This window comes from Phaseolus vulgaris, chromosome 3 (assembly GCF_000499845.2).
Source record: "Phaseolus vulgaris cultivar G19833 chromosome 3, P. vulgaris v2.0, whole genome shotgun sequence".
In the NCBI taxonomy this organism is placed as follows: domain Eukaryota; kingdom Viridiplantae; phylum Streptophyta; class Magnoliopsida; order Fabales; family Fabaceae; genus Phaseolus; species Phaseolus vulgaris.
The window spans coordinates 33,699,216-33,725,750 of NC_023757.2; the positions used below are offsets into that span (position 1 = coordinate 33,699,216).

At 33.4% G+C, this 26,535-nt stretch overlaps 3 protein-coding genes across 5 annotated transcripts; 2 read left to right on the forward strand and 1 right to left on the reverse strand.

Moving 5' to 3' along the window:
- The first annotated feature begins 282 nt into the window (after nucleotides 1-282).
- LOC137807243 (18S rRNA (guanine-N(7))-methyltransferase RID2) lies at nucleotides 283-3,110 on the forward strand. The gene is made up of 9 exons (XM_068607754.1): nucleotides 283-468; nucleotides 557-632; nucleotides 720-803; nucleotides 913-968; nucleotides 1,094-1,150; nucleotides 1,451-1,500; nucleotides 1,694-1,846; nucleotides 2,344-2,476; nucleotides 2,713-3,110. Exons 1-9 carry the CDS (start codon nucleotides 370-372, stop codon nucleotides 2,878-2,880), a joined length of 876 nt encoding a protein of 291 aa, XP_068463855.1. The 5' UTR covers nucleotides 283-369; the 3' UTR covers nucleotides 2,881-3,110.
- Nucleotides 3,111-7,196: 4,086 nt separating this feature from the next.
- On the reverse strand, nucleotides 7,197-21,440 carry LOC137807244 (pumilio homolog 6, chloroplastic-like). Of its 3 annotated transcripts, XR_011080492.1 has the most exons (13): nucleotides 21,146-21,435; nucleotides 20,875-20,943; nucleotides 20,250-20,645; nucleotides 19,904-20,079; nucleotides 18,393-19,741; nucleotides 18,163-18,304; nucleotides 17,963-18,070; nucleotides 11,999-12,211; nucleotides 11,803-11,913; nucleotides 10,392-10,586; nucleotides 9,445-9,578; nucleotides 8,571-8,742; nucleotides 7,197-7,519 (listed from the first exon to the last, which is right to left on the reverse strand). XR_011080492.1 is itself a non-coding variant. In XM_068607756.1 (12 exons), the coding sequence occupies exons 5-12, from the start codon at nucleotides 19,721-19,723 to the stop codon at nucleotides 7,497-7,499; spliced, it is 2,295 nt and encodes a 764-aa protein (XP_068463857.1). In that variant the 5' UTR covers nucleotides 19,724-19,741; nucleotides 19,863-20,079; nucleotides 20,250-20,645; nucleotides 20,875-20,943; nucleotides 21,146-21,440; the 3' UTR covers nucleotides 7,197-7,496. The 3 variants fall into 3 exon arrangements, 2 of the variants coding, with proteins under 2 accessions (XP_068463857.1, XP_068463856.1); XM_068607756.1 differs by lacking the exon at nucleotides 9,445-9,578 and having other exon boundaries at nucleotides 19,863-20,079; nucleotides 21,146-21,440; XM_068607755.1 differs by lacking the exon at nucleotides 9,445-9,578.
- A 985-nt stretch (nucleotides 21,441-22,425) lies between these two features.
- On the forward strand, nucleotides 22,426-26,246 carry LOC137807245 (mitochondrial outer membrane import complex protein METAXIN-like). The gene is made up of 6 exons (XM_068607757.1): nucleotides 22,426-22,676; nucleotides 22,783-23,120; nucleotides 23,502-23,578; nucleotides 23,729-23,789; nucleotides 24,740-24,896; nucleotides 25,866-26,246. The coding sequence occupies exons 1-6, from the start codon at nucleotides 22,532-22,534 to the stop codon at nucleotides 26,045-26,047; spliced, it is 960 nt and encodes a 319-aa protein (XP_068463858.1). The 5' UTR covers nucleotides 22,426-22,531; the 3' UTR covers nucleotides 26,048-26,246.
- Nucleotides 26,247-26,535: the final 289 nt, after the last annotated feature.

The following is a 26,535-nucleotide window of genomic DNA, read 5'->3' on the forward strand; positions in this document are numbered from 1 at the left end:
ATTTTCTTTTCATTCTTTTTCACACTTTCTAGTATCTATTCTTTAATCCAAAACCCAAAAATCTCTCTGCCTAGATATTGTTCCCTCAAATTTATCATTTTTCTTTCCTGAAGAACATCTTAAACAAAACATAAGAGATATAACTAGTTAATAATAAAGTTCACCTAAGAGGCTCACCTTTATAAGATAATATATTTCAAAATTCTAAAATAATGACTATAATAAAAAAATAAAATTCATTTATTTCAAAATTTTAAATAATAAAAAGAAATATGTCATGACCTTAATTCCCTATTTGTGTGAAGGTGAAAATATAATAATGGAGTAGTGGTGGTGTCTGGGTTTTAGGGTTTTTGGCGTTGTGAAAGGATGGCTTCCAGACCAGAGGTGGTTGCGCCGCCTGAGATATTCTATGACGATTCCGAAGCTCGAAAGTACACTTCTTCTTCCCGAATTGTTCAAATTCAGGTTTTTTTTTTCTTCTCCTTCTTTCGATTCCCAATTACATTTGATTTTCTCGCTATGAAATTTATTTGTTAATTTCTGTGCCAAAAAGGCAACGTTGTCAGAGAGAGCCCTCGAATTACTTGCCTTACCTGATGATGGCATTCCAAAATTACTCCTTGATATCGGTAATTTAATCTTATTTAATTTAATTCAATTTGATTATTCTCTGTCGTTTTCGTCAAATGTTTATGACTTGCGAATGATTGCCGTAGGTTGTGGTTCGGGACTTAGCGGCGAGACACTCACGGAGGATGGACATCATTGGATTGGTCTTGACATTTCAGCATCGATGCTTAGTATGTTAATGTTTGTTCTTCCGTTTTTTTTTCATTTAACTATTATTTTTTAGTCCCATCTATTTTTTGTATTTTTTTTTTTGCTAATTTTATTGTGTTAAACTGGTAGATGTTGCTTTGGAGAGAGAGGTTGAGGGTGACCTTGTACTTGGTGACATGGGTCAGGTATATGCTAATTACTTAATTTCTCTATTCTTTTACATAGTCTGTGTGATGTTTGTGTGCAGCAAGAGAAGACATGTTCTACATCTCACTTTACACATTTTCTTTCACCTTGTCTTTGTTTTCAGGGTTTAGGGGTTCGTCCTGGAGTGATTGATGGGGCCATCAGTATATCTGCTGTTCAGGTGTGTTTTCAACATAAATGAATAATTCAAATTAAAATTACATGTGAAAACTTCAAGACCTTGAGTCTGGGCTGAGCTTTTACTTGGTGAAGGAGATAATACTCAGTTATAACTTACAGTATGTGAAGTGTAAAGTTACATATTTTGAATGCGTGGATCATGTATGTGCCATTTTTATTTTTGGGGGTATTTGAATTGGTACTACTTCTCTAACAAGTTTAATTGGGGGGAGCATTTCATTTTCATTCTTAATGCTGTGGACATTTATATGACAAGGCAAACTTTGATATGATAATGCAGTGGTTATGCAATGCTGATAAGTCCTCTCACAACCCTCGATTAAGATTGAAGTATGTACCTTTACTTTTTTATTGAGCTGCTTTTTCATTATTTCTAATTTTTTATACTTTGGGCTTTTTGAGCTAAGCGTATAGAGAATTACAGTTCCGCATTTTTTTGCATCTCAATAGAGAGATTCAATTACCCTGAAACCTATCTCCGTTTCTCTGTTCTAATAATATATAATCTCATTTTCTTGTGTAGGGCATTTTTTACATCTTTATATAAATGCTTATCTAATGGAGCTAGAGCAGTATTTCAAGTGTATCCTGAAAATATAGACCAGCGTGAATTGATTTTAAATGCTGCAATGCATGCTGGATTTGCTGGTGGTATAGTGGTGGATTTTCCACACAGGTATGAAAAAATAAATCTTACTATATTACTATGTTAATTTGTTTTGTAAAAAAATGTATTAGAAAATTATTCTATATTTTTTATTGTTTTACAAGTCAGCACAATTGTTTTTTAACTTGTTTTCTTGTGTTTGGTAAGTGCTGTAATTATTGTTTCTGGTCATTGTAGTCATGTTACGCACTAATCAGGTAAAAAATAATATTTGACCTTTTACTGGCCTCTATCACATGCTATAAGACAAGGGTGGGTGAAGGATGAACCAAAATGAGTAATATATCTGAACACACATTAGTGCATAGTTAATTCTCTCCTTGCTTTATACAGTTATAGATTTATTACCAATTACATACACTCCTAGAGAAAAACGGTTATGTTTGATTGTGAGGTGTACTGTTTTGTTTGATTTGTTTTCTAGCTATGTTTTTTTTAAAATAATCATTACCTAGCCTTCTTGAGCACGGTGTTTCACTAATTGGAGTACAATTGACTTATAATAGTTCGAAGAGGAGAAAGGAGTTCCTTGTTCTCACGTGTGGTCAACGTTCAGTAAATTCGTCCGTGTCTAAAGGTAAAAATGAAGACGGGGAGAGTTGCTCCGACGAGGACAGTGAAGATGAAGAAAATCAGACAGTGAGTCTTACCACACTTATAAATTCAATTTATATGATAGTTCTTTGAAAAAACAATCCTGAAAATATGGCTCCTTTAAATTCAACTGTTATTAGTTCTTGTTTTATCTGATGAGTTGGTTGTATTCATACATATTAATAAATTTATTCCAGATTTTGGAAATGCAATATGTTTAAGTTATGTAATGCCGTTTTTTACCCGTCTTTTATTAGCCTTATGATTGGTTAAAACTTCAGGTATGCATATCAGACAGGCATAGACCGCGAAAGAAACAGAAAAGGAATAATAAGAATGGGAAGGGAAAGGAATGGATACTAAGGAAGAAGGAGCAGATGAGAAGAAGAGGAAACGCTGTTCCTTCGGATAGCAAGTACACAGGTCGGAAAAGAAAGGACCGTTTTTGATCTTGTCTGTTTTTGATCAAATCTGTTCGATAGACCCTTTAAGGATATATGTGAAGAATGTTGGAATATCAATTTTTGTTTTTTTGGCGGTTTTTAGCAATTTAGGATTGATTTTGTATTTGGTTTTAAAAAACAGATAAATATCATTGTTATTAGTTGTATGTATTATTTGGCAAACATATGCATTTAATTGTGATGCTCACAATTCCAAAGTACAAGTATGGTTTCAAGTGATGAGCAATTATATTATAGTTATAGCTATTTAACATTCTTACTTTTGACTAGTAGAATCTGGCTAATATTTCTGGGTTCATATTGATCAAATTCCAATCTTTTGTTGCTATTTTTTATGTTCAGATAGCATCTTTCATATTTGAATTTATCATTGGCACACTTGAAAGTTAAAATCGATCAAAATATCAATGAAAGTAAACGAGTAAAATTTGAAAGTCCTGTTCATGTCATGCTTAATTTGAAGAACTTATAGGTAGTTGATTTACCCATTACATATAAGTTGAGAAAATCAAGTCCAGAACAATATTTGAGGTAATTGTGTATATGCTTAACAAATGAAGCTAATATTAATTTTAATATTAAATTTATTTCCAACATGACATAGAGTCAATATGTTGGTTGATTCCTAGATGCTCAAGGTTGTTTTCCGATCCATCATATAGAGCATCATTTGTATGGACAATGCCTTTGACATGTGGAAGATTTAAAGAAAAGATTCTCACAATGAGACATGATTTATATTTGTGATTGTTGGGAGATGATTTCTTCTTTCAAGCAAGATTCTAATAATGATGAGCAAAATTATGAAAGTTTAAAGACAAAAGTGTAGTCTCAGCAAATTGTTTTTACTCATAAGCCGTATCAAACATTGTTAGCTCTTTTACATCAGTCAAAATCCAGTGACAATGTTTCTGATTAAGTCTCTTTTATTCCTTCCAACATGACAATACAAATAAATTTCTTTCTTCCTCTAGTTCTTGGATTCTTGATAGTGGTGCTAGTGATCACATTTGTTCATCCTTAACTCACTTCACTCATAATCAAATTAATCTTATTTATGTCAAATTACCAAATAGAAATCAAGTCATTGTGAATTATTCTAGAAGTGTTTTTCTCAATTAAAATCATGTCATAGACAATGTTTTGTATATTTCTTGTTTCACTTTTAATCTTCTTTCAGTAGCAAAATTGATTGATAATTTATCTTGTGTTTTTACCTTTGACTCTAATGTTGTCACATTCAGGACAATAACTCCTTCAAAATAATTGGTTCAACTAAGATGCAAGATAAATTTTATATACTCAGATCCCATCCTATCAAAAACTTAAAATCAAACCCATCAAATATACACATACCATCAATACTGTTAATGCAGTGCTAGTGATCTAGAAACCCTTTGGCATTTTCGATAAGGACATGTTTCAAACAAATGTATTGATGTTATCATGAATAAATTTCATTTTGTTAAATATAACAAATCTATTGTTTGTGATGTTTTTCATTTTGCAAAACAAAAAAGACTTTTATTTCCTATTATTACATCTAAATCTAAAAAGTGTTTTGAATTGATTTATGTAGATGTATGAGGACATTACTCAATACCACTAATTCATGGTCATAAATATTTATTGGCATAGTTGATGATTATTCAGGTACACATGAATTTTTCTTTTAAAATAAAAATCTGAAGTTTTCAAGATTTTGGAAAATTTTGTTGTTTTTGTTCAAACACAATTTAAAACAACAATAAAAATAATAAAAAGTGATAATGAGTTCGAATTTTCCATGACTAATTTCTTTTTTAACAAAGGAATGTCAATACTTCACAACAAAATAGCATAGTTGGAAGGAAACATGGTCATATATTAAATGTAGCAAAAGCTCTCACGATACAACAAAATATGTTTTCAACACCTATTTTAAATTATTCTTCTCCTTGCGAAATGCTTTACAAAAGTGCAACAAACTTTAATGGATTAAAGGTGTTTAAATCTTCATGTTATGCTAGCACTTTGTCAACAAACAAAAGAAGATTTTATCTAAGGGCATCAAAATGTGTTTTTATTGGAAAATGGGGACAAAAGGATATCTTCTCCAAAGAATTTTTTATGTCTAGGGATGTCGCATGTTTTTCCATATCAAAGGGTTCAAGATACTAGCAATGAAACTAACAGTCCTAACATTCATAATCAATTGTTTTTCCTAAAAATCAACCTGTTTTGAGTCATTCATTCTTGCACCTTGTGATATTGCTAAAAATAACAGTAATAATAATTGTGAATCAGACATTGAGGTTCCAGAAAAAGTTTGTTTTCATATAGACCAAAATCTCAATAAAGATCATGACACAACAAAATTTTGAATCAGGTCAGCCTGTCTGAATGAATACCAAAATAAAAAGACCACTTGAGTATCTAAAGGATTATCATTGTAATCTTAATATTTTCAATATATCTTCAAGAGTTAAATATCCTTTAAATTATGTTTTATCTTATAACAATTTATCACATTCTTACATATTTTTTGTTGTGTCTCTTTCTTCACATATTGAGTCAAACAATTGGTATTTTCTCTCCAGTAACAAAATGCATTGACTACCTTGGTATTTTCTCTCCAGTAACAAAAATGACTACCATAAGGTTACTTTTTCCTCTAGCTTCTATCTATAATTGGGAATTGAAACAATTAGACATAAACAATGCTTTTTTACATGGAGAGTTGAAAGAATATGTATACATGGTTACTCCTCTAGGATTGACTTCTATTCAATCAGGACAAGTTTGTAAATTAAAAAAAGGCTTTATATGGCCTTAAGCAAGCTAGCAGAGAGTGATTTTCCAAACTGTCATCCTTTTTGTTTTCCGTGGGATATACTCAATTTATGAATGATCATTCCTTATTCATTAATTCTTTTGAATAATCTTTTATAACATTATTGGCGTATATGGATGATATAATATTAACATGAAATGATAAAGAGAAGATTGAGCAAATCAAACAAGCCTTGAATAAGACATTTAAGATATTTTTTTGATCTTTTGAAGTAAGAAAATGATAATGATTAATAAAATGAAATATGCATTGAAATTGTTAACACTCTTTTAGCATGCAAACCTACACTTACTCCAATTGATAATAATATAAAATTATCTTTTTTTGAAAGTGTTCCTTTCACAAATATTCGGGTCTATAAAAGACTAATTGGAAGACTTATGTATCTCACTAATACTCGACCTGACATGAATTCTTTTGTGCCACAACTTTCTCAATTTCTTGCTAAACCTGTAATTGCTCACTATAATGTAACAATTAGAATTCTCATATATATATATATATATATATATTAAAAGAATTTTGAGTCTTGGTTTACTTTTCTCTTCCAACACTTCTCATTTAAAAGACTTTTGTGATAGTGATTGGGGCACCTATAGTGATTCAAGACAATCAGTGACTGAAAATTCAATGGCTAACTTATCTTTTTCAAGATTTCAAAATTCCTTTTAAGCAGCTATCTCTTTTATACTAACTAACAATGACTCAGTAAGATACATTGCAGAAATCCAATGTTTCACGAGCGTACATGAAACACATATAAATTGAGAAAGGGTCTCATACATTTGTTTCTCATTTCTACCACATAATAATTTGTCTAACATTTATACCAAAGCCTTAAATCTTCCATCTTTTATCTTTTAAGAGTATTTCCAGTCCATAGAAGAGAAGTTCAAAGAATTTCTTTACAGAATATTGCTTTACTCTTTCCCAACCTTGCTTTCACTTGTTAAACTATCAAAAGAGGATCTCATCAATTTTTACTTGCTTTCACTTGTTTAAGAGTATTTGCTCCCTTTATTTGTACATATATTTAATTTTTATTTTATCTTTTCTTATTTGGCTATTTATTTTACATATATTGTTTGTATATATTCAACTTGATTTAAACAAGAAAAAGAAAATAAAAAAATGTATATTCTCATATTATTTGTCTTCCTTATTTTCATCTCAGTTCCTTTTTTATAATAATGCAATAGTTGCATACTTAAGAAAAGTAGTTATTTATTGCATGATTAAATGATATTATAATTTAACTATAAATAAAATTTGATCAAATTTATTAATCAGTTTTAATAGTAAAATTGAAAGCTTAGTTCAAGTCAAGCTCGCAGTTTATGTCGAGCTCTAATAAATTCACGGGTTTACAATATTCACCTGAGCTAAACGATCATGTAAGATAATCAAAATAAGGTTAACCACGCTCAATTAAATCAACAATCAAACCCTAAAGAAGAGGGGGCGGATATTAAGGAGACACAAACCCTTCTTTCCAATAGAAAATCACTGTAAAGCAGAGAAGATCCAGTAAATTTACATCACGAAGGATTTCTCCTTCCAACTGATTATACTCCAGCAATAATACAAACCAATCACCTAAAGGACGTGTAATTACATCAAGTGCACAACATATATGCATGCACTAACATTTGTTGAAGCCATGAATATCGGAACTATCCAGGTGCAGCATATATGAAGCCACAGTAACATTCGTTTATTCAATAGGAAGCCCAAAGATCAATATCTCATCAATCTCCTGTGATTGCCATCAAGGTCCAGGAGTTTGACTCTCTGCACGCAAAATATAGGGATAAGAAATCATAAAAGGTGTACTCTTACACATTGATTGGTACAGAGAAAAGAATAGAGAACAAAAATAGGCAATAAAAAAAAAAGCATTTTCTCTCCCTTGGTTGAGAGGAGATAACCTAATGTTTTTAAAACTGAATTTGTTATCAAACTAGTTCAATACTGACTCAATATTCAATCTAGTTAAAGTACTAATTCAAGATTTAATTGTTCAACTCTTGTTAAATCGGAATAAATAAAATAATAACTATTAAATAATATTAAAAATATAAAATCATAATTTTATACAATGGAACTAAAAATAAAACATTCAATTTATTAACTTTCTAAGTACACGCAAGTCAAATCAAATATAGTATATACGACTAATAGTCTGTTTAGTACTGAGTCAAGGGACATCACACGTCAACTTATCACATCGAAGTAGAAGTTAGTCAATATATATAGCTTGAACGCTATACAACGTTCGTATTACAATAATGGTATTCCAATCAAAACTGGAATACAAGTTTTAAAAGTAAAAAATTATAAAAATACAACTAAATGTTTGAAGATTTCATGTAGTGTCTGACATGGATACATATCTGAATAAAATTACTACTAATTTTGGCCTTTTCAAGTAGCAACATGTTTTGATAATTCTGTCACCAGTGTCAGTTGAAGATAACATTTCCAAGTTAAGAAGAAATGGTAATGTTGAAGACAATAACATCCCCAAAGATAATCCTAAACACTCTGATGAAGAGATGCAGTCCCTTTATATCACTATTAAATGAGTTCAATCCAAAAGTTCATCAATTCTTCTACTGGATTATATTATTACCCCTAACCAGAAAGATTAAACATCTTTTATTACAATAGTTTTCAATATTCAAAAAATGAGTCAGTGTCACCTGGCAAAGCTCAATCATGTTTTGTGTAAACTAACCAGGAGTTGTTTAAATTACTAGAATAATGTAATCATATTTTGTCTAAACTAATCACAATCTGTGCATTGGAAACCAAACTAAACCAAAGTACTAGGTGTACACACCTTCCCCAAGTAGCTGTTCAAACCGAGCCACAATGTGTTTTCCGTAAGTGTATTTCTTCAAAGCATGAGCATGAAGCCTTATGCGAGAAAGTAACATTGCTCTTTGATTTTCAGAACAGATCTCAAGAACCCTCTGGATCACATAATTTGCAAATTGGTCTTTCATCATCGTCTACAATTAAATCAAGGATGTAGTAGTAAGCAAGAGTACAAACCCCACAAAATTCTAGCATAATTCACATCACATGTAATGCTCAAGAACTTTCTACCATTGTAATATTTTGGAAGATCTCAAGAATACTAAATTCAGCATAATAATCATCATATATGTATTTGCTGGGAGGTAAAGTAAGTCAACATATAAAAACTGGTGATGGGAATGTAAGTCCCTCTTTTTACGATAACTCTTACTGACCAGAAGACAGACATTGTAAGCAGATTTGTTTGACGGGAGGGGGGATCAGGATCGGACTGGTTATATATGAACTAAACACTATCCATTTAAGTTATTACTGGATAATAAACAGTCAGAGTCTAGAAGCTTATAAAAAGTAAAGAAATACTTCACCCAAAAAAGGATCAATAAGAGACTCAAATTTGTAGGTACCAATCTCTAAAGGAAAACATCCACAAATGTTGAGTTGCAACTATTTATTGACAGACAATACCGTGTAAGCAATTACAATAAAATATTTGAATCAAACCATTCAGACATAATATGCTTGACAACCAAGTTTAATAATTTCCATCCTTTATAACAAAGTTTCTTCTCTACAACAGTACAACTACGGTTTGTGCTGGGTATAAGTTACACAACAATAAATGAGAACCAGCCTTTGCATAAAGGGACAAGTTTCACAATTTCTGCACCTACCTGATAATACGAGGTTTTAAGCAAAATGTACTTTTTACATGGTACTGAAGCCTCTGTCAAAGTCAAAACTAGTTCCCAGTCACCGTATTCTAATATTTCAACTTTATAACATGTGTGCCAAAGTTTAGTGTGACCTACGAGGCATGTTATAGATTAAACAAAACAATGTTAAGTATTTTATTTTTGTTTCAGAAAAACAGTAGCAGTCACAAGGAATAATAAATTGATAACATAATTCTCCAAGGATAAATTACTAAAACCTCGGATATAAAGTTACACAACAATAAAATAAGAACCAGCCTTTGCATAAAAGGACAAGTTTCACAATTTCTGCACCTACCTAATAACATAAGGTTTTATGCAAAATGTACTTTTTACATGGTACTGAAGCCTCTGAACAAAGTCAAAACTAGTTCCCAGTCACCGTATTCTAATATTTCAACTTTATAACAGCATGTGTGCCAAAGTTTAGTGTGAGCTATGAGGCATGTTATAGATCAAACAAAACAATGTTAAGTATTTTATTTTTGTTTCTGAAAAACAGTAGCAGTCACAAGGAATAATAAATTGATAACATAATTCTCCAAAGATAAATTACTGAAACCTCGGATATAAGATTCAATTAACATAGAATAATGTCACTTCTCCTTCCCTTTTTCTTTGCATTAATTTATTTCAATTCCTGGTAAGTTATAACTTGCCATCAATATCAGTTAACAAGCCTCCAGCACCAAATTTCAAACTAACTTCAAGCCATTAACACTCATTTCTTTGATTCTGTAGGTGACTGTTGTCTTTTTAGAATGTTATATTATATGTATTAACAAGCTAAATGAAAATGGTAACTTTTCCATGCCAGTTTCAGGGATATAATCTGCTATGCATAATAATGTCCACACATTTTTTTAACATGTAAATGTGATTAGTCTTGAAAATTTATTACTTACCAACAAATTATCGTGTTGTTTGTCATGTCCAACAATCTCTGCAATTAACAGCTGTCGTTCAGTGGAATCACCATACTCCAAGCATTTCTCAACAACATTTGATGCAAATTTATGCTGGCTTAATTGAACAATATGTCCTGAAAGCTTGCTAATAATTTGGCTCCTTTCTTGAGACTTTCCTCTCTCCAACACATGCTGTAAAGATATAAGCATACCATCATAAAGATACCCCCATGTGCAAAATATCAAATAGGTAAGCAAACCCCAGCATTTATCCATATTATTCAAAGCATATAGATAAAGCTATTTGAAAAGGCATTATCAATCAACACAAATACAAAAAATGCACAGAATCTGTACAATTTAATTTGAAGATCATGCTTGGGAATTATTTGTGTCGTTCCCTCCAGAAACCTCCAAAAGCCTTTGTACATTTTTATTAACTCTAGTCATCAGTACTTCCCCATATCACATTCAATGTATTGAGTTCATAACAGACATCTCGCACACATAAAAATGAATTTCTTAACAAATTAATGACCTCTGCAGTTTGAACAATATAAAAATACTTCCCTGTAAATTAACTGGATCCTACAAAAGTTGCACATGCCCATTATGTAAGTAAACAATATGAACCATTCCGGGAAAAGAGTTTGAGCCAGAATGGGCTCCAATAATGTTATCTAATAGCTCACAAGTATTTTTTTTATACATAAAAAGTTGTAGAACCGTTTTAATTCATACCTAAAGCACTTGGTTAAAAGACTTGAGTCTTTGTAATAATATTTTGGAATAAAAATACAAAGGCCATCCTACAATTTACATGCAACTAGCAAAATTTATTTTCAAACCTTGACTCATAACATCATCATTGTGTACTTAACAACCTTAACCCACGTGATAGCTATAAAATACCATTTGAGATTTTGTCATTTAGAATCCAATTCATATCTAACCGAAATATCTAAACCTGCTAATGTATCCTTCACAATTACATGGGCTAAATGGAATTAGCCAAATTGACATCCATCAGCTAAAATAATAGGTGCTTCATGGCTTTCTTCATAGTCAATAGAAAATATGTTAAAGCAATACCAACTAACGTCCCTCACCCAAAACAACCATCCAATTAAAAAAGCTTTGTAAATTATATGGAGTTTCTTTGAAATAGGAAACTGCTTAATTGAGGTCAAATACAAGATAGGATGAACTAGAAATTATAGAAATATAAGAAATCAGCAGAAAAAAAATCCAGATTGAAAAAACATTTTGCTATTTATAATTGTATAAATGATAGAAAGGCCATGTCTATACCTCCAATTTTAGTCAGTTTCTATTATGCACCATTACAAACCACCCACTGCTAAAAATCAATATTACAATTAAATGCAAGAGACAAATAGTAACTAACCTGAGCAACATAATTACCGTACTGGTCCTGAGCAAGAGTTAAAACTGAATCCAAGATTTCATCCACAATGAACTGACATTGAACCTCGTCTGAACAATGCTCTAGAACTCTCTACAAGAAACATTATCATGGGACTAAATGCACTATCAAAGAAACATCAATTCCTTTATGGGAAAGGTAACTGCAATAACCTTACCTGTATGACTCGGCAACCATAAGGATGCATAGATAGAATAGCAACTTGACCACGAAATGCAGATATTATAAAGTCAATGTTTTTGGTTGGAATAGATTCAATGCACTTCTGTATAACATGATTCCCATTTTGGTCACGGACACATCTCATGACATTTCCATCTAGCTCATGAACAAGCTGAGCTTTCTGTTCAAGATTGATAACCTCAAGTGCCTGCACAGGCACAAAATTGAGATAAATATGAAATGATAATTCAATCCAACACACAGAATAAATTGGAAATACTTGTATTCATAATTTTGTTCTGTTCAAGACAGTTAACCAGTATGGCTTTAAGAAAACAAATACACATATACAGGGAAAATGAATGAAAAGAAACAAATCTCAACTCCAAGAACTAGAGCCTAAGTCACAATGGCCAAATTCCACATCTGGCCTCCTTCCCACCCCTTCTCCAGTTTCTTTCTCCGTAACAGACCCCTCCCCTCCATTCCCGTAACTAACTCTTCCCCCACTTTCTTCTCCATGTGATCCATGCTTTCTTCTACTGTAAATCTGTAAAATCCTAGGCCCATTAACACGGTTAAGCAATTGGCCCACATCCCTTTTAGCATAAGTTCTCAACTCAAGGCTTAATTTGTATCTATAAAGTGGAAAGAAATAAGTGAAATATATTTCTGAGATATTTTACAAATGTGATTACAGTCTCTATTTATAGACTGTTTTACAACCTAATTAAAGAAAGAAATAATAGGCAATGAAAGCCAGAAATAATGAGTGTTTAAAGCTGTACAAATCAAATCAAATCACTAACAAATCTGTCCTAATAAATATAAAATAGAATCTGCACTTAATTATAACATAATTCTCCTGATTATGCAACACTCCCCCTCAAGTTGGTGAATGTATATCTATCATTCCCAACTTGCAAGTAAGATCTTCGAATTGTTTTGCGGGAAGTCCCTTAGTAAACATATCTGCCAATTGGAGTCTTGAAGGGATGTACTCAGTGGCTATAAGACCATCATCCAACTTTTCTTTAATAAAGTGTCGGTCTATCTCTACGTGCTTTGTTCGATCATGTTGAACCGGATTGTGTGCAATACTGATAGCGGACTTATTATCACATGCCAAACTCATAGGAGCTTCATATTTTATTTTTAGGTCATCAAGTATGATCTTCATCCATAAGAGTTCACACACCCCTTGAGCCATGGCTCTAAATTCTGCCTCTGCACTTGATCTTGCAACTACATTTTGCTTCTTGCTCCTCCATGTCACCAGATTTCCACCCAAGAACATGCAGTAGCCTGTGGTGGATCTCCTATCAACAATCGATCCTGCATAGTCAGCATCAGTATATACTTTCATGGATAAGTTTTCCCCCTTTTTGAATAGCAATCCTTTTCCTGGAGAGGCTTTTAAGTACTGAATAATTTTATCTACTGCTTGCAAGTGTCTTTCTCTTGGATCATGCATAAATTGACTAACCACACTAACTGCATAGGCTATATCTGGCCTAGTGTGTGAAAGATAAATGAGTTTTCCCACAAGTCTTTGATATTGTGTCTTCTCCACTTTTGGGTTTTCCTCATCATTCCCAATCCTATGATTTTGCTCTATTGGCACTCCAGTGGGCTTACAACCCAACTTACCAATCTCTTTGAGAAGATCAAGGATGTATTTCCTTTGAGAAATAAAGATGCCCTGTCTCGAGTAAGCAACCTCTATCCCAAGGAAGTACTTCAGCTTCCCAAGATCCTTCATTTCAAATTGAGCAGCTAGTCTCTCCCTCAAATTTTGTTTTTCAATCTCATCATCACCTGTAATAATCATATCATCTACATAGACCAAAAGTAGAGTGAGTTTACCATTCTGAGAATGTTTTATAAACAGAGTATGGTCACCTTGGCTTTGTCGGTACCCCAAAGATACCATAGCTTGAGTAAACCTTCCAAACCAAGCACGAGGTGATTGTTTAAGACCATATAGGGCCTTCTTAAGTCTGCACGCCTTATTCCCTTCATTAACAATACCATACCCAGGTGGAATCTCCATGTATACTTCTTCCTCCAAGCTTCCATGCAAGAAGGCATTTTTAACATCAAATTGATGCATTGCCCAACCAAAGTGTGCCGCCAGGGAGAGAATAATCCTGACGGTATTCATTTTTGCCACTGGAGCAAAAGTCTCCTCATAATCGATCCCATAGGTTTGAGTGTACCCTTTTGCAACCAACCTTGCTTTATACCGATCCAGTGTGCCATCAGACTTATACTTAACTGTGTATATCCACCTACAACCCACTGCTTTCTTATCTTTTGGTCTCTCTACAATCTCCCAAGTCTCATTCCTTTCTAACGCGCTCATTTCTTCATTCATGGCTCGAATCCAGTTATCATCTTTTAAGGCTTCTTGTACCGATGTAGGGATTTTGATAGAATCAATAGCTGAAAGAAAACTCTGGTGCTGCATAGAAAGTTTTTCTGTAGACACAAATTGGGATATAGGATATTTGGCACAAGATCTTTTTTCTTTTCTCAAGGCAATAGGTAAATCATTTAGGTTAGGTTCAAAAGCAGTATTTAAGGTGTCCTCAAGAGTCTCACTGGTATGAGTTCTTACCTCCGGTTCAGACAATTGAAGTTGCTGTTCGACCAGGACGGGTTCTTGTTGCCTTCGCTGATATTGTTTTCCAAAATATTTGTCTTCATTATTCTTCTCTGGTAATGATGTTGGTGCAGGGTCTTTGTCATCCTTCCTAAGAACGAAATCCTGTAACAAAGGAAAAGGTGGCAACTCAAGGTCCTCAGCTTCTTGAATACTCTCCCCCTGAAGCTGAGAACTAGGAAAGAAAGACTCTGTTTCATGGAAGGTGACATCTTTGGAAATATAAACTTTACGACTTTGAGGATGATAACATTTGTACCCCTTTTTGTAGGGGGCATAACCGATGAAGACACATTTGATGGCACGAGGATCTAACTTACCCCGATTAGGACTATGAACATGGACAAAAGCAGGACAACCAAAGACACGATTCTGAAGACTATTCAACATGGGAATAGAAGGATAGAATGTGGTCATAACCTGAATAGGAGTAACACCCTCTAGAACCCGAGAGGGTAATCTATTAATCAAATAAGTGGCAGTCAGGACTGCTTCCCCCCAGTAAGATCTAGGAACAGATGTTTGGAAAAGTAAAGCTCGAGTAACCTCAAGGAGATGACGATTTTTCCTTTCAGCAACCCCATTTTGTTGAGGAGTGTCCACACAGGTTAATTCATGAACAACTCCATTTTCCTCAAGGAACTTGGAAAGGTTTTGGTTCACATATTCTCTTCCATTATCAGAACGCAATCTCTTAATTGAACTTTCAAATTGTGTTTGAATCATTCTGTAAAACTTTACAAACAAGTGAAAAACTTCAGACTTATCTTTCATGAGAAATAACCAAGTAACCCGAGTACAATCATCAATAAATGAAACAAACCATTTTGTACCCGAGATATTAGGAATAGGTGAAGGTCCCCATACATCTGAATGAATAAGATCAAAAGGTTTAGAACTTTTATTACCATTGGGAGGAAAAGTTGTCCGATGGTGTTTAGCAAACTGACAAACATCACAATGAAATGACTCAGCAGACACTTTTGTAAATAAAACAGGAAATAAGGACTTTAGGGTACTAAATGGAGGATGACCAAGACGTCTGTGTTGAAGCCATATCTGAGAGGATGACCAAGATTCACGACCTTGCTGAAGATTAGAAGTGTGTGCCTGTAGTCTAGCACCCTTTTTACTTTCTTCATGCTGTAAATAATATAACCCGCCCTGCTCTTTAGCAATTCCAATAGTCTTCCCCGTGACAAGATCCTGAAAAACACAATGGGAAGGGAAAAATACCACTGTACAATTTAAATCTTGGGTAATCTTTTGAATAGACAAGAGGTTATTGGATAGTTTGGGAACATGAAGCACATTTTTTAAAGGAAATGAAGGTTGAAGGTGAATGTTACCACGACCATTAATGGGGGTAGTGGAACCATTAGCAATAGTAATATATGGCTTACCGGATAAAGTAGTGTAGGATGAAAAAGAAGAGGAATGAGGTGTCATATGATCAGTAGCACCAGAGTCTATAATCCAGATATTTTCAGTACTAGAAGCATTAAAGGATAAAAAACTAGAACTCTTACCACTCATAGTAAAGGAACAATAGCTAGATGGCTTACTAAGGGAGTCCATGAGAGTTCAAAACCAACTGAGTTTTTCAGATTGGCAAAATTTGATCCTGTTCACACACACAGGAAAAAAAATCTGCCGGAAAAATTTTCCGGTGGCGGTTTCAGGCGGCCAGCGGCGGTTTCCGGCGAGCAGTGGCAGTTCCGGCGAGCGGTGCAGTTTCCGGCGAGCGACGGCAGTGGTGGTCGGTGGTGGTCAATGGTGCAAGGTGGTGGTGGTGGTCAATGGAGAAAGGATAAGGAAAATAGAAAGTTGCAGCAATGAAGGCTGTCCAACAAATAATTGCAGCAATGAAGGCTGTCAAGGAAAATGATTACAGCAATGAAGGCTAAAAAAAAATTTGCGGAAGCAGAGTCTCCTAGATCAGGAGCTCTGATACCAAGTGGAAAGAAATAAGTGAAATATATTTCTGAGATATTTTACAAATGTGATTACAGTCTCTATTTATAGACTGTTTTACAACCTAATTAAAGAAAGAAATAATAGGCAATGAAAGCCAGAAATAATGAGTGTTTAAAGCTGTACAAATCAAATCAAATCACTAACAAATCTGTCCTAATAAATATAAAATAGAATCTGCACTTAATTATAACATAATTCTCCTGATTATGCAACATATAACTTCTATATATTTTCAACATTCTTCTGTCACAAAAATAAAAATTTAGAATTTAGAAGCAAAGTTTAAAGATTGGTGGAAAATTAAATTAGAAAGAAATAAGAACAAATTAATTTTACTGCATAAACCACTCCAATCAGTATTAGTGTGGAATAAAACTAGAGAATTAGAATGATACAGTGGAAATTCTCCTCTCTAACTCCGGTATTTAAACTTGAGTGACCTGGTTCTCCCCCTTACAATTTCTTCTCAAAACTCTCAACTAATTCCTGAGTCCTGACTAACTCTCCCTATCCCCCTTTAATACTAATGCAAGAATTTTATCCAGTTTATCTGTAATTAACAGAATTAGGTTAAGATCCCCTACCCTACTAAACCTTTCACAATACCTACCCTTTTAAGTTTGGGGAAGGGGAGGGCTCGTATTGGAAAAAAAAACATCAAATAAATATTCAGTTTTCCTCTTCTCCAAGTGAGAGTATCTGTGCTAGAAAGCGAGCATAAAGAACATGCTCATATCATAGTATTTTTCTTAAAAAAAATCTTACTTCCTTCCATTCAATATCCATTGTTTACACATGATAAACTCATGTTGACACTACTTCACCAATCCCTCCCCCCTGCACGTATTTCCATTGATAATCAAATAGAATTTTGCTGAAATAAAGAATTTCCCTTCAAAAAACAGTTTCCAAGCATGGGAAATTATGTAAATTGTATTTGACATGGAAAACAAATAACAGATCATATGTACTTTAATCTTTATCTATTGCAAACAAACTGATTTTGTCGGTACTAGGAACTACAGCTTGGCTACAAGAAAAAAAGATAAAATTCTGAGATAAACAGCCCCATTTTCAGATTGTAATTTGCAAAAAGCCAGACTTCTCGCAAATGCTTAAGTAGGATCTTCATTTATTTGGATCATTAATAAATCTCAATAAAGAGATCCTGTGGATCAAAATGGTAGAAATAAAGTCATGCTGACTAAAATCCATGAACATATCTTGTAACCAGATTGCAATAGCTTTCAAGACAAACACCTGACATACATATAGACCAATGTCTTACTGTGATATGAATCAATACAAATTACATACCTTTTGGATTACTCGACAACCATACATCTGAAGACTTAAAGGCAGTATCTGACCAAGAAGACAATTTGCAAGTTCCTTCCTCTGCTCAGGGCCTCCATACTCAAAAAACTATGCACAGGAGAAAAGACAAATTAGAGCATAACAGATTGCAGACAACCACAAAGTTAGTTAATAACAATGTACATCACTTTAAAACACACCTTTTGGATTACGTAATTGCCAAATACATCAGTCATTAATTTAGAAGTATGTGGAAGAACCTCTTTGAACACTAACTCCTTCTCTTCCACACCACAGTTTTCCAACTTCTGCTGTATAAAACGGCTCCCATGCTGATCAGTGCTGGAGTTAAAAACCACAATGAACTTAGTTCCAAAGCTAAGGAATTGATAAAGAGATAGGTAAAATGATCGCCAAAAATATTACTTGCCTAAATTCAACTATGTGTCCAATAATGTCAGATAGCTCAAATCTGCGACCTTTGCCAGATTTTAACTCTTCAAGAAAAATAGCAATTTTGGGGTTGTGAGCACTGTCTGAGGCTCTATGACTTTGCCACCCAGATAATAAACCTCTGTTTTTGCCAGAAGCAGGAGAGAGTCTCCTTTCATTCCTTCCACCTGGAAGACCAGGACTACTTTCTGGGTATCCGGACAGGACTGGTCTAGAAAGTGGAGAACTTGGAAACTGGGTTTCGAAACTCATGTTTGAAGGATGTCCAAAATAACCAGGATGCATTAGCCCACCTCTATTAGAATTCAAACTAGCACCACTTCTCTGATTATGTAATTTTTTTTCATCCAAGTAAGCACCACTATTGGGCCTTTTTTGGGAATCATAAGGACCAATTTGCCCACCAACACTGGCTCTAGGTGTCAGCAGATGACCAGATACATTGTATCCCTCCACAAAAGGTTGCTGAGGATATTGCATGTAAAAAGGCTCACCAAAAGAAGGCTGCAGAGGAAATCCAAATTGGCCAAAAACCTTGTTTGCATGTATCATTTCAGCACCGTGTGAAATGTTTCCCACAATAGAAGAAACCCCTGCTGCTTGGGGAGTAAAACTAGAACCAGTAGCTCCATCAACGAGTGGTACAGAACCATGAGGAGGGTATGCAGCAATATATGGAGGAACAGCTGTGGGACTAAAAGGGTATGCCCCTACAAATTGCGGAGAATATAGACCTGAAGCCTGAAAATTAGTGTAAAATGGATTTGTTGAGGTCATATAAGCTGCTGCCGTAGCATATAGTGGAGGTGTATACCCAGATGAATGCAGTACAGGCAATACAGACTGGACATCAGATGAGAACTTGCTTAAACTGTGAAGAGGCTGCTCCATACCAATGTATGCACATTTTTCACTTTGAGAATTGGTGCTAGGAACTTCACATGGATAGTTTTGTTGGTGGTGTTGTTGCATCAAATTATTCTGTAAGCTGTTCTTCCATTTATCTTCATAACTCTGACTTTCTGAATTTGGTAGATTAGATACAGTGAGAGCCCTTAACTGAGATTCTACAATTGTAACATCTAAATGATTAAAACCCCTGCTTTCAGTGGAATTGAGAGATGATGATGATCTTGAGACAGGGGCAGGGTAATCAACAAATGATGACACTCTTATATCATCTCCACCTATAGTAGGCTTTAAAGCATCCACTGTAGTAACAGAAGGGTCATGAGAAGAATTTGAACCAGTATCTACATCAATTAGTTCATCCACCACTCCAAGAGACTTATTATATACAGGTGACATGGTATGCAGAAGATCTTCCTGAAAGTTTGAATTTTAATAGAGAAAAAAAAAATCATGCATTCACAAAAAAAAAATTGAGGCAAAAAAAGAAAAAGGTCAAGTGATTGACTGTAGACAAATCTTGTACTCAAAAACTTACAAAAAATAGTAAAAGAAAGAAGTTGATATCACAATAATCACCAGTACTAATTTTTTGTGCTTAGACGATGTTGAAGCCACATCCTGTCTATGCCATTTTCCACTAGCCTTATGTATTTCATTATCATACAGCTGTTGGGTTGAATCATCCTCAAACTCCTCCTTGTGTGTTGCAAGTGTTTCTTGTGACAAATGAAAGGACCCTTTACCACTATCATCTGCAGAAGACAATCAACAATTGCTGTTAAAAGCCTAAAACTACGAATATGAACCACAAGACAAGTCATTCTCCCATAATATAAGTGGGTGAGGAGATCTAGTGTTTAAGTAGACAACGGAACAGTCAAATAATCAAAATCAGCTAGTAATTGGTCATCATTAGACTCACATTTTTGCACAGCTCTGTTGAGAGATCCCAGACTGACATCTCTAGTGGTGTTCTGAGATAATAAGTTTTCTTTGGCAAGAAATGAGCCTTCCATGTTTGGAGGTGCACTGCCACTTCGATTGGGTAACACATCTTTTCCACTGCCATGGAACCTATGACCATTCAAAAATATACCCAGGTCCTCCGTTGCCATATGATGAGATGGTGAACCAAATATTGCAGCTTCCTTAAGAGTCGGCCATTTCCCCCCAGCTTCAGAGATCCTGATTGGACTCTCAGTTGCCATACTACTACTGGAAGATTACTTTATCCAGTCTTACGTACTGGAAAACAGAAATGTCATGTTGCCTCCTAAAGTGCACCCACAAAGTGTTGCTTTGGCGTACACACTTCCAACTAAAAAATAAATATTACATTAGAAATGCCCAAGCAGAGAACAAGAAACAAGAACACTGAACGAAATGTGACAAAAAAAATAATCTCATGATATACAACTTCACTTCACTTTATGTGCACGCCACAACGCACAACATCTCATGCAAATTCAGAGTTAAGTAAGGTACACAATACAGATAGAGTTAAATTATGCTATTGTAATGTTCCTTAAAAGTCATAGCAAGCTTACTGTTCAAAATTTTATTTAAAGCCAGAAGTCTTCTTCTTCCACTTTGTCAGCATCCAAACAAGGAGAGACCTAAATTAGTCAAGATCATAAAAGAAGTATCACCAGCAAGCACAACAACAATCAAGAACAATCACCTCGTATAAACTACCAATTCATAATAATAAGACGACGAAAAAAAAACAACAGCGAAATTGACAAGATATGAGTAAAAAGGTGAAAAACGAATGCGAGAGAGAAAGGAATAAGTAGTTAAAGGATGAAGAAAAGGAACCTTAGGTTGCTGGTTTTGGAGTTTCCCTTTAGGAGGTGAGGGATGAGTGCGTAGGAAACCCTAGATTCTTTATGGAAGCGGAAATTGGATAGAGAGGGATGAGGATGAGTGTGACTGAATTGATATGTTTTTGTTTATTATTTATTTACTGTTAGTGAATACTGTTATGGGTCAAGTAAGTTGAATGCAGTGCAGTTGAGAAAAGGAAGGAAGATTTTAAAAGTGTTGATTCGTACTTTATATGTACATTAAGAGAGAGAAGTTTACTTCCACTCTCTCTCCCTTTTCCCTTTTTGCTATTCTCACAGTGCTGTCCTCTTTCTGTTTGGGATTTTTGTGACCCGTCAGAGTGGGACAAACAAAGACCCAACCAATAGAATTTTATTTTAATATTTTTTTTCTCAATGTACATCTTCACATATGACAAAAATATTTTATCTTTCAACCCTCTTATCAACTACTTCGTATTTTTACTTTTATATTTTATCTTTTTATTTATTTAACATCTTTTTTCATCTTTATCTTAAAATTAAATTTTAATAACATCTTGATTAAAAGTAATTTAAACTAACCTCATAATGTACTTTACATTATTTTTCATAAATCTACAATATGATTTATGCATTTTAATTTTTTAAATTGTATACAAGTAAATACTTATTCAACTTTATTATTGACTTGAAAATTATCTGAACCTGATTATCCACCAATAAAATCTAGATCAATTTAGTTCATTTTTTAATGAGAGTAATAGAAAAAATTATTTGTCTTATTGCTTCCTTGTTTCTGTATGATTTTTTTGTGATTTTTATTTAAATTACTTCTTATATTTGATTTATTTCATAAAATACTTTGTTTTTTCCTAAAGACTCTATTTAAGAATTTTTAGTTAAAAATAATTGTTAATTTTTTTAAAAAAATTATCGAATGACTTCAATTTTAAATTTTGAATTAATTTCTGAAAAAACATGTATTCACTCAAAGTGTAAAAAAAATGCATTATCATTTAATTCTAAATTGGCATTGAAAAAAAAAAAGTATATTATCATCTAATTACAAATTGGATAGAATGATAATTTTTTCTATTTTTATAATAAATATTTTATAAGTGATTGCTATTATTTTGAAATTGATTTAAATATAACTCTTTTATACTAACCAAATATAAAAATTAAACTGGTATTATCCTTAATTTTAATTTTAAGTAAAGTCTCATCCTTTTATAACTGTACAAAAAATGGAACTCCGATATCTAGAAGCAGGCCCATTTTTTAAAAAACAGGCCCATTTAAAAGAACATGAAAAGAAAGTAAGAAATGAGACATTAAAACAGTGACATGAACCCTAAACTAAACTAAACCCCAGAAGAATATTTGATTTTGATGTATGGCGGAATTGAACACACTGGTGGTGCGGAAGCCATGTTTTGGTCTCCCAACTGGTTGCCCTCAATGTCTTTCGGCATACATCTATCTCAAATTTGCTCAAATTCCTTTTCACTTGGATTTCCACCTCAATGACCCTCATACTGGTAAATCCGTTTTCTTTCTTGTCTTTCAGGCTTATGGGGTTCACAATTCCATCTCATGAATTTATTTATTGTTTGCTTACTCATATTCACTTTTTGTTTTGTTTAGATAAAATTCCTTACTTTGAGTTTGGTGATTCTGTGACTTATAACAATGAGAAAGAGGGGATCATTGAGTGTTTGAAGAAAGATGCTGGGGTTGTTGATTTGGACAGTGGGGTCTCTACACTACCTGAGTGGATTTCAACCAAAGCAATTCTCACCACTTGGCTTGCTGATGCACTTGCCTATGAACTCTGGGTGGGCCGTGAAAGTTCCTCTGCTTATGCCATCTATTACTCTGATCTTCCGTGGCCATTGGGGAAGATTCTTTCTTGGAAGAAAGCTCATTGTGTAAAGCTGAAACATGGAATTACTAATGACAATGCTGAAGTAAAGAAAGAAGAGGTCAGTTTATTTTTCTTTCCTCGTGCAACTATTTTCATTAAATTTCATATTTGGGAAAGTACTTGTTTCTGGTCTCTATACTTCCGACCAAACATGGTCAAGGTTCCTATACTTTGGTATCAATGAATTTGGTCCTTCTTCAACTTTACAAAATGTTGGTTTGGTCTCTCCTGGAATACATGATTTATTTAAGGGTAAGAGGGACTAAATCCATATTTTTTTGGATGTTTGAGGAAATAATTCATCAATATGAAAGTATAAGGATCTTGATCATTAAGTATAGGGTTTTCCTTCATTTCTGTGTGTTAGTAAGCAGTTTTGTTGTTTTGCTTGAGTTTCTCTTTAATTTGGCATTTATGCATAGTTATTAGTGATGGACAGATTTACGAAAGAGCAAACTCTGCATATGATGCCTTGTCAAGCTCCTTAGGCGAACAAAATTACTTACTTGAAAACAGGTGATTTCCTCTGGTTGAATTGTAACAAACTTGTGAGCTTATCTTTGATTAGAGCATTTTGTGGGAATGTTTTTTTTTTTTCACTTTTAGAGAATTTATTATCTTCTACCTCCAGGTGAAGTATTCATATGTTTTATTTGGTTTATGCAGGCCATCAAGCTTAGATGCTATTTTTCTTGCACATGGACTGGTTGTTCTTCAAACTTTACCTGTAAGTATTAATTTTAATTAACTGTGTTTCTATTATTTGTTTTGAGATTGTTATGGATATTATAGTGGCTGCTTGGTTTATACTGGCCAATTAAATTGGACAGGGATTGTTATGGAAGTTACATTTTACACTTTGGGAACTATCATGAAGTTGGTTAGATTCTCATTATAAGAATAAATGATTTTGGCACTCTATTGAAGCCATGTAGAACATTAGTCTAAGAGTTAGGTGAAGAGGGAACCATTTATAGAATAGCTGTATATGAACATATGAAGTGTTTACCAATGTTTATCAGCACTTGGTGGAGTAAATGACAATTGACTAAGATTGTTCTCAAGGAATTGTAGTTGATATTTAAAAGATTTTATCCTAAAAATAAGAATATTAAATCTGACTAAAATTGGTTCCAGATTGGGAAATAAACAGCCAGCCTCAATTTCATCATTCTTTTTAGACCTCTAGCAGTAAGAGATCTTTTATGCTGTGATCTGCTGTATTTGGAGCTTTTTGATCATAAATACTTCTCTTTACCTCTTTGATGTAAGAATCATGGGAGATGTATCACAATAGACCTAGAAATAATAGAATAATTGCAATGGGGTTCACTAGGTGGAAAATTTGTAACTTAGACTTGTTCGAGTGAGATGGGTGAGCAAATGAGAGATTGATGCTTTGGGATTCCTGGTTTTCTTATGGAGAAACATGTTGTTTTATAAACATAATCCGATATTGGGTGATACTTCTGAACAAGGAAACTAATCTTTGACACAAAAGCCTTGTAAGCTTATGTACTAAGTTGCTTTTGCATTCTTCTACCCATGAGCTTCCTGGCCTTTCTTCTTAAGGAAGAGCATATATATTTTTTGCTTTTAGTGTGCTTTTTAGAATCACTCAGACAGTTGTTTTGAGAAAAACTTTAAGCTCTACATCCTTCATTGATGTACCATCAGGAATCTTCAGTGCTGCGAATCAAGTTTTTGGAGCATGCTAATTTAGTTAGGTATGTGCAACAATGTAAAACAGAACTTCTAGAAGCTGCTCCATCTCCTTCCTCTGTTCCACAATTTCGTACTGGTTCATCATCATCTGCTTCCAGAGGTCAATCAGGTAAGATATTTTCTGGACCTTGTTAATGGACACTTTAGCTTTGTTTAATGAGATTTTCCTGGAGAAGCGAATGTGGTGTTCCCCCTAACAGAATCATTCTCCCTCTCTCTAATAATTTTATTTAGATGTAGTGCTGGAAATACGTTGGCATGGTGTCTTATTGCTGGGGTAGTATAAAAATACATCTCTACTTTCTAGGTCATTATTTCTAACAATTCTATAGATGGATTGCAGTATTCTGAAATTCATAGGTTTCAAGTGACTTGAGAGTTACGGGATGGGTGTAATTAACAAATGAAATAATGTTAAACTTTCAGCATTTCTTAAGATGGAATCTCCTGGTAACTTGTTATTTCTATTCACCATTATATAAAATCTGGTACAAAATATCTTGTTACTCCATCTTGTGCTTTTGTGTTATAAAACAAAAAGTTTAAATATATTTTTAGTGTATGTAAAATTAACTGAGTTTTAATTTTAGTTTTTCTAAAAACAATTCTTTGGTTTTCTTCCCAAACAAAATGAAATTTTGTCTTTAGTCTACTCTACAAGGTCAAGTGACCTTTCTGTCTAAAGGCAGGCAATGTCTGTGGTCTAATGACAACTTGTATTAGTTTCAAATATTTTTAGACCAAAAATAATTATTTTATATTTTAGAGGGATCTAAACAAATTTCTTTTTTTCACTGAGATCAAAATTAGAATTTGGTCATTTTATACTAACTAAAATCAATAATTTTAAGATTTCAATGGATGAAACCTTATTTTTTATTGAATTTTAGTAATCACATAAGGCTCTTAGTAATTGTCTCCTATTTCCTATATTTGGCGTGTCTTTAAATTTCATCATGTCATGGTTCATGGAAAAAAAATTGTATTATCATTAATTATGTGAAAAATGTCTATTTGCTATTTTAAACTCATCCTGGGACTCTTCATGAAGTTTGATTTTTTTCATTTTTTTAATTAGGTTCGAAGCCTAAGAATAAACCCAAAAGAGAGAAAACACAGGAGGAAAAAACCTTCAAAAGGAAGGCCAAATATTTTGTGGTAGCACAATTGGTTGCTGTTGTTGTGTTCCTCACACTTATGACTACATTTGATGATGCTGAACTGGAGCTAGATGATGGTGGTTTTGATTACTATGAATGAAATTGCATTTGTTTATATATCTTCCTTCGATGTAAGAGACAAGGTTGCCACCAACCTTAATAAAACAAGTGTGTCCTTCTTTGTTAGCATGCGAAATTGGAAAATTACCATTCATTCTAATTTTCTAGTTATAAGGTCCATTGTTGTATACACAAGTGTTAAACAAATTGATAATGGAAAGATATCATTGTTTATTGAATTGTCGGAAATTAATGAAGACTAGGTGGTGGCTAAGCGTACAGCTCTTTTAAGGTAGGTTAGATTTGTGAAATCCGCATTTTAAATTGATTAGATAAATTTAGTTTGAAAAATATTTTTGTAGGTTTGTATTGATTCCTAAAGGTCCACAATAAACAGATTAGTTCGTGGGTCTAAATATAAATTTAAAAAAATGAAAAATTTACCAGTTTCAAATAAATTAATTTATTTTTCTTTTATTTATTAAGATTAATTTTATCTCAATAATAATTTGTTATTAGCTCCCTTTT

What these genes read in the sequence shown, in the direction of transcription:
- LOC137807243 (XM_068607754.1), top strand. Translation starts at nt 370, where the DNA reads ATGGCTTCCAGACCAGAGGTGGTTGCGCCGCCTGAGATATTCTATGAC. An exon ending in AACCCTCGATTAAGATTGAA is followed by an intron (nt 1,501 to 1,693) that starts GTATGTACCTTT and finishes TTTCTTGTGTAG; the next exon opens with GGCATTTTTTACATCTTTAT. An exon ending in AAGATGAAGAAAATCAGACA is followed by an intron (nt 2,477 to 2,712) that starts GTGAGTCTTACC and finishes TTAAAACTTCAG; the next exon opens with GTATGCATATCAGACAGGCA.
- LOC137807245 (XM_068607757.1), top strand. Translation starts at nt 22,532, where the DNA reads ATGGCGGAATTGAACACACTGGTGGTGCGGAAGCCATGTTTTGGTCTC. An exon ending in CCTCAATGACCCTCATACTG is followed by an intron (nt 22,677 to 22,782) that starts GTAAATCCGTTT and finishes TGTTTTGTTTAG; the next exon opens with ATAAAATTCCTTACTTTGAG. An exon ending in TGCTTCCAGAGGTCAATCAG is followed by an intron (nt 24,897 to 25,865) that starts GTAAGATATTTT and finishes TTTTTTAATTAG; the next exon opens with GTTCGAAGCCTAAGAATAAA.
- LOC137807244 (XM_068607755.1), bottom strand. Translation starts at nt 20,535, where the DNA reads ATGGCAACTGAGAGTCCAATCAGGATCTCTGAAGCTGGGGGGAAATGG. An exon ending in GCAATTACGTAATCCAAAAG is followed by an intron (nt 18,071 to 18,162) that starts GTGTGTTTTAAA and finishes TCCTGTGCATAG; the next exon opens with TTTTTTGAGTATGGAGGCCC. An exon ending in AACAACACGATAATTTGTTG is followed by an intron (nt 8,743 to 10,391) that starts GTAAGTAATAAA and finishes ATTTAATTGTAG; the next exon opens with ACGATGATGAAAGACCAATT.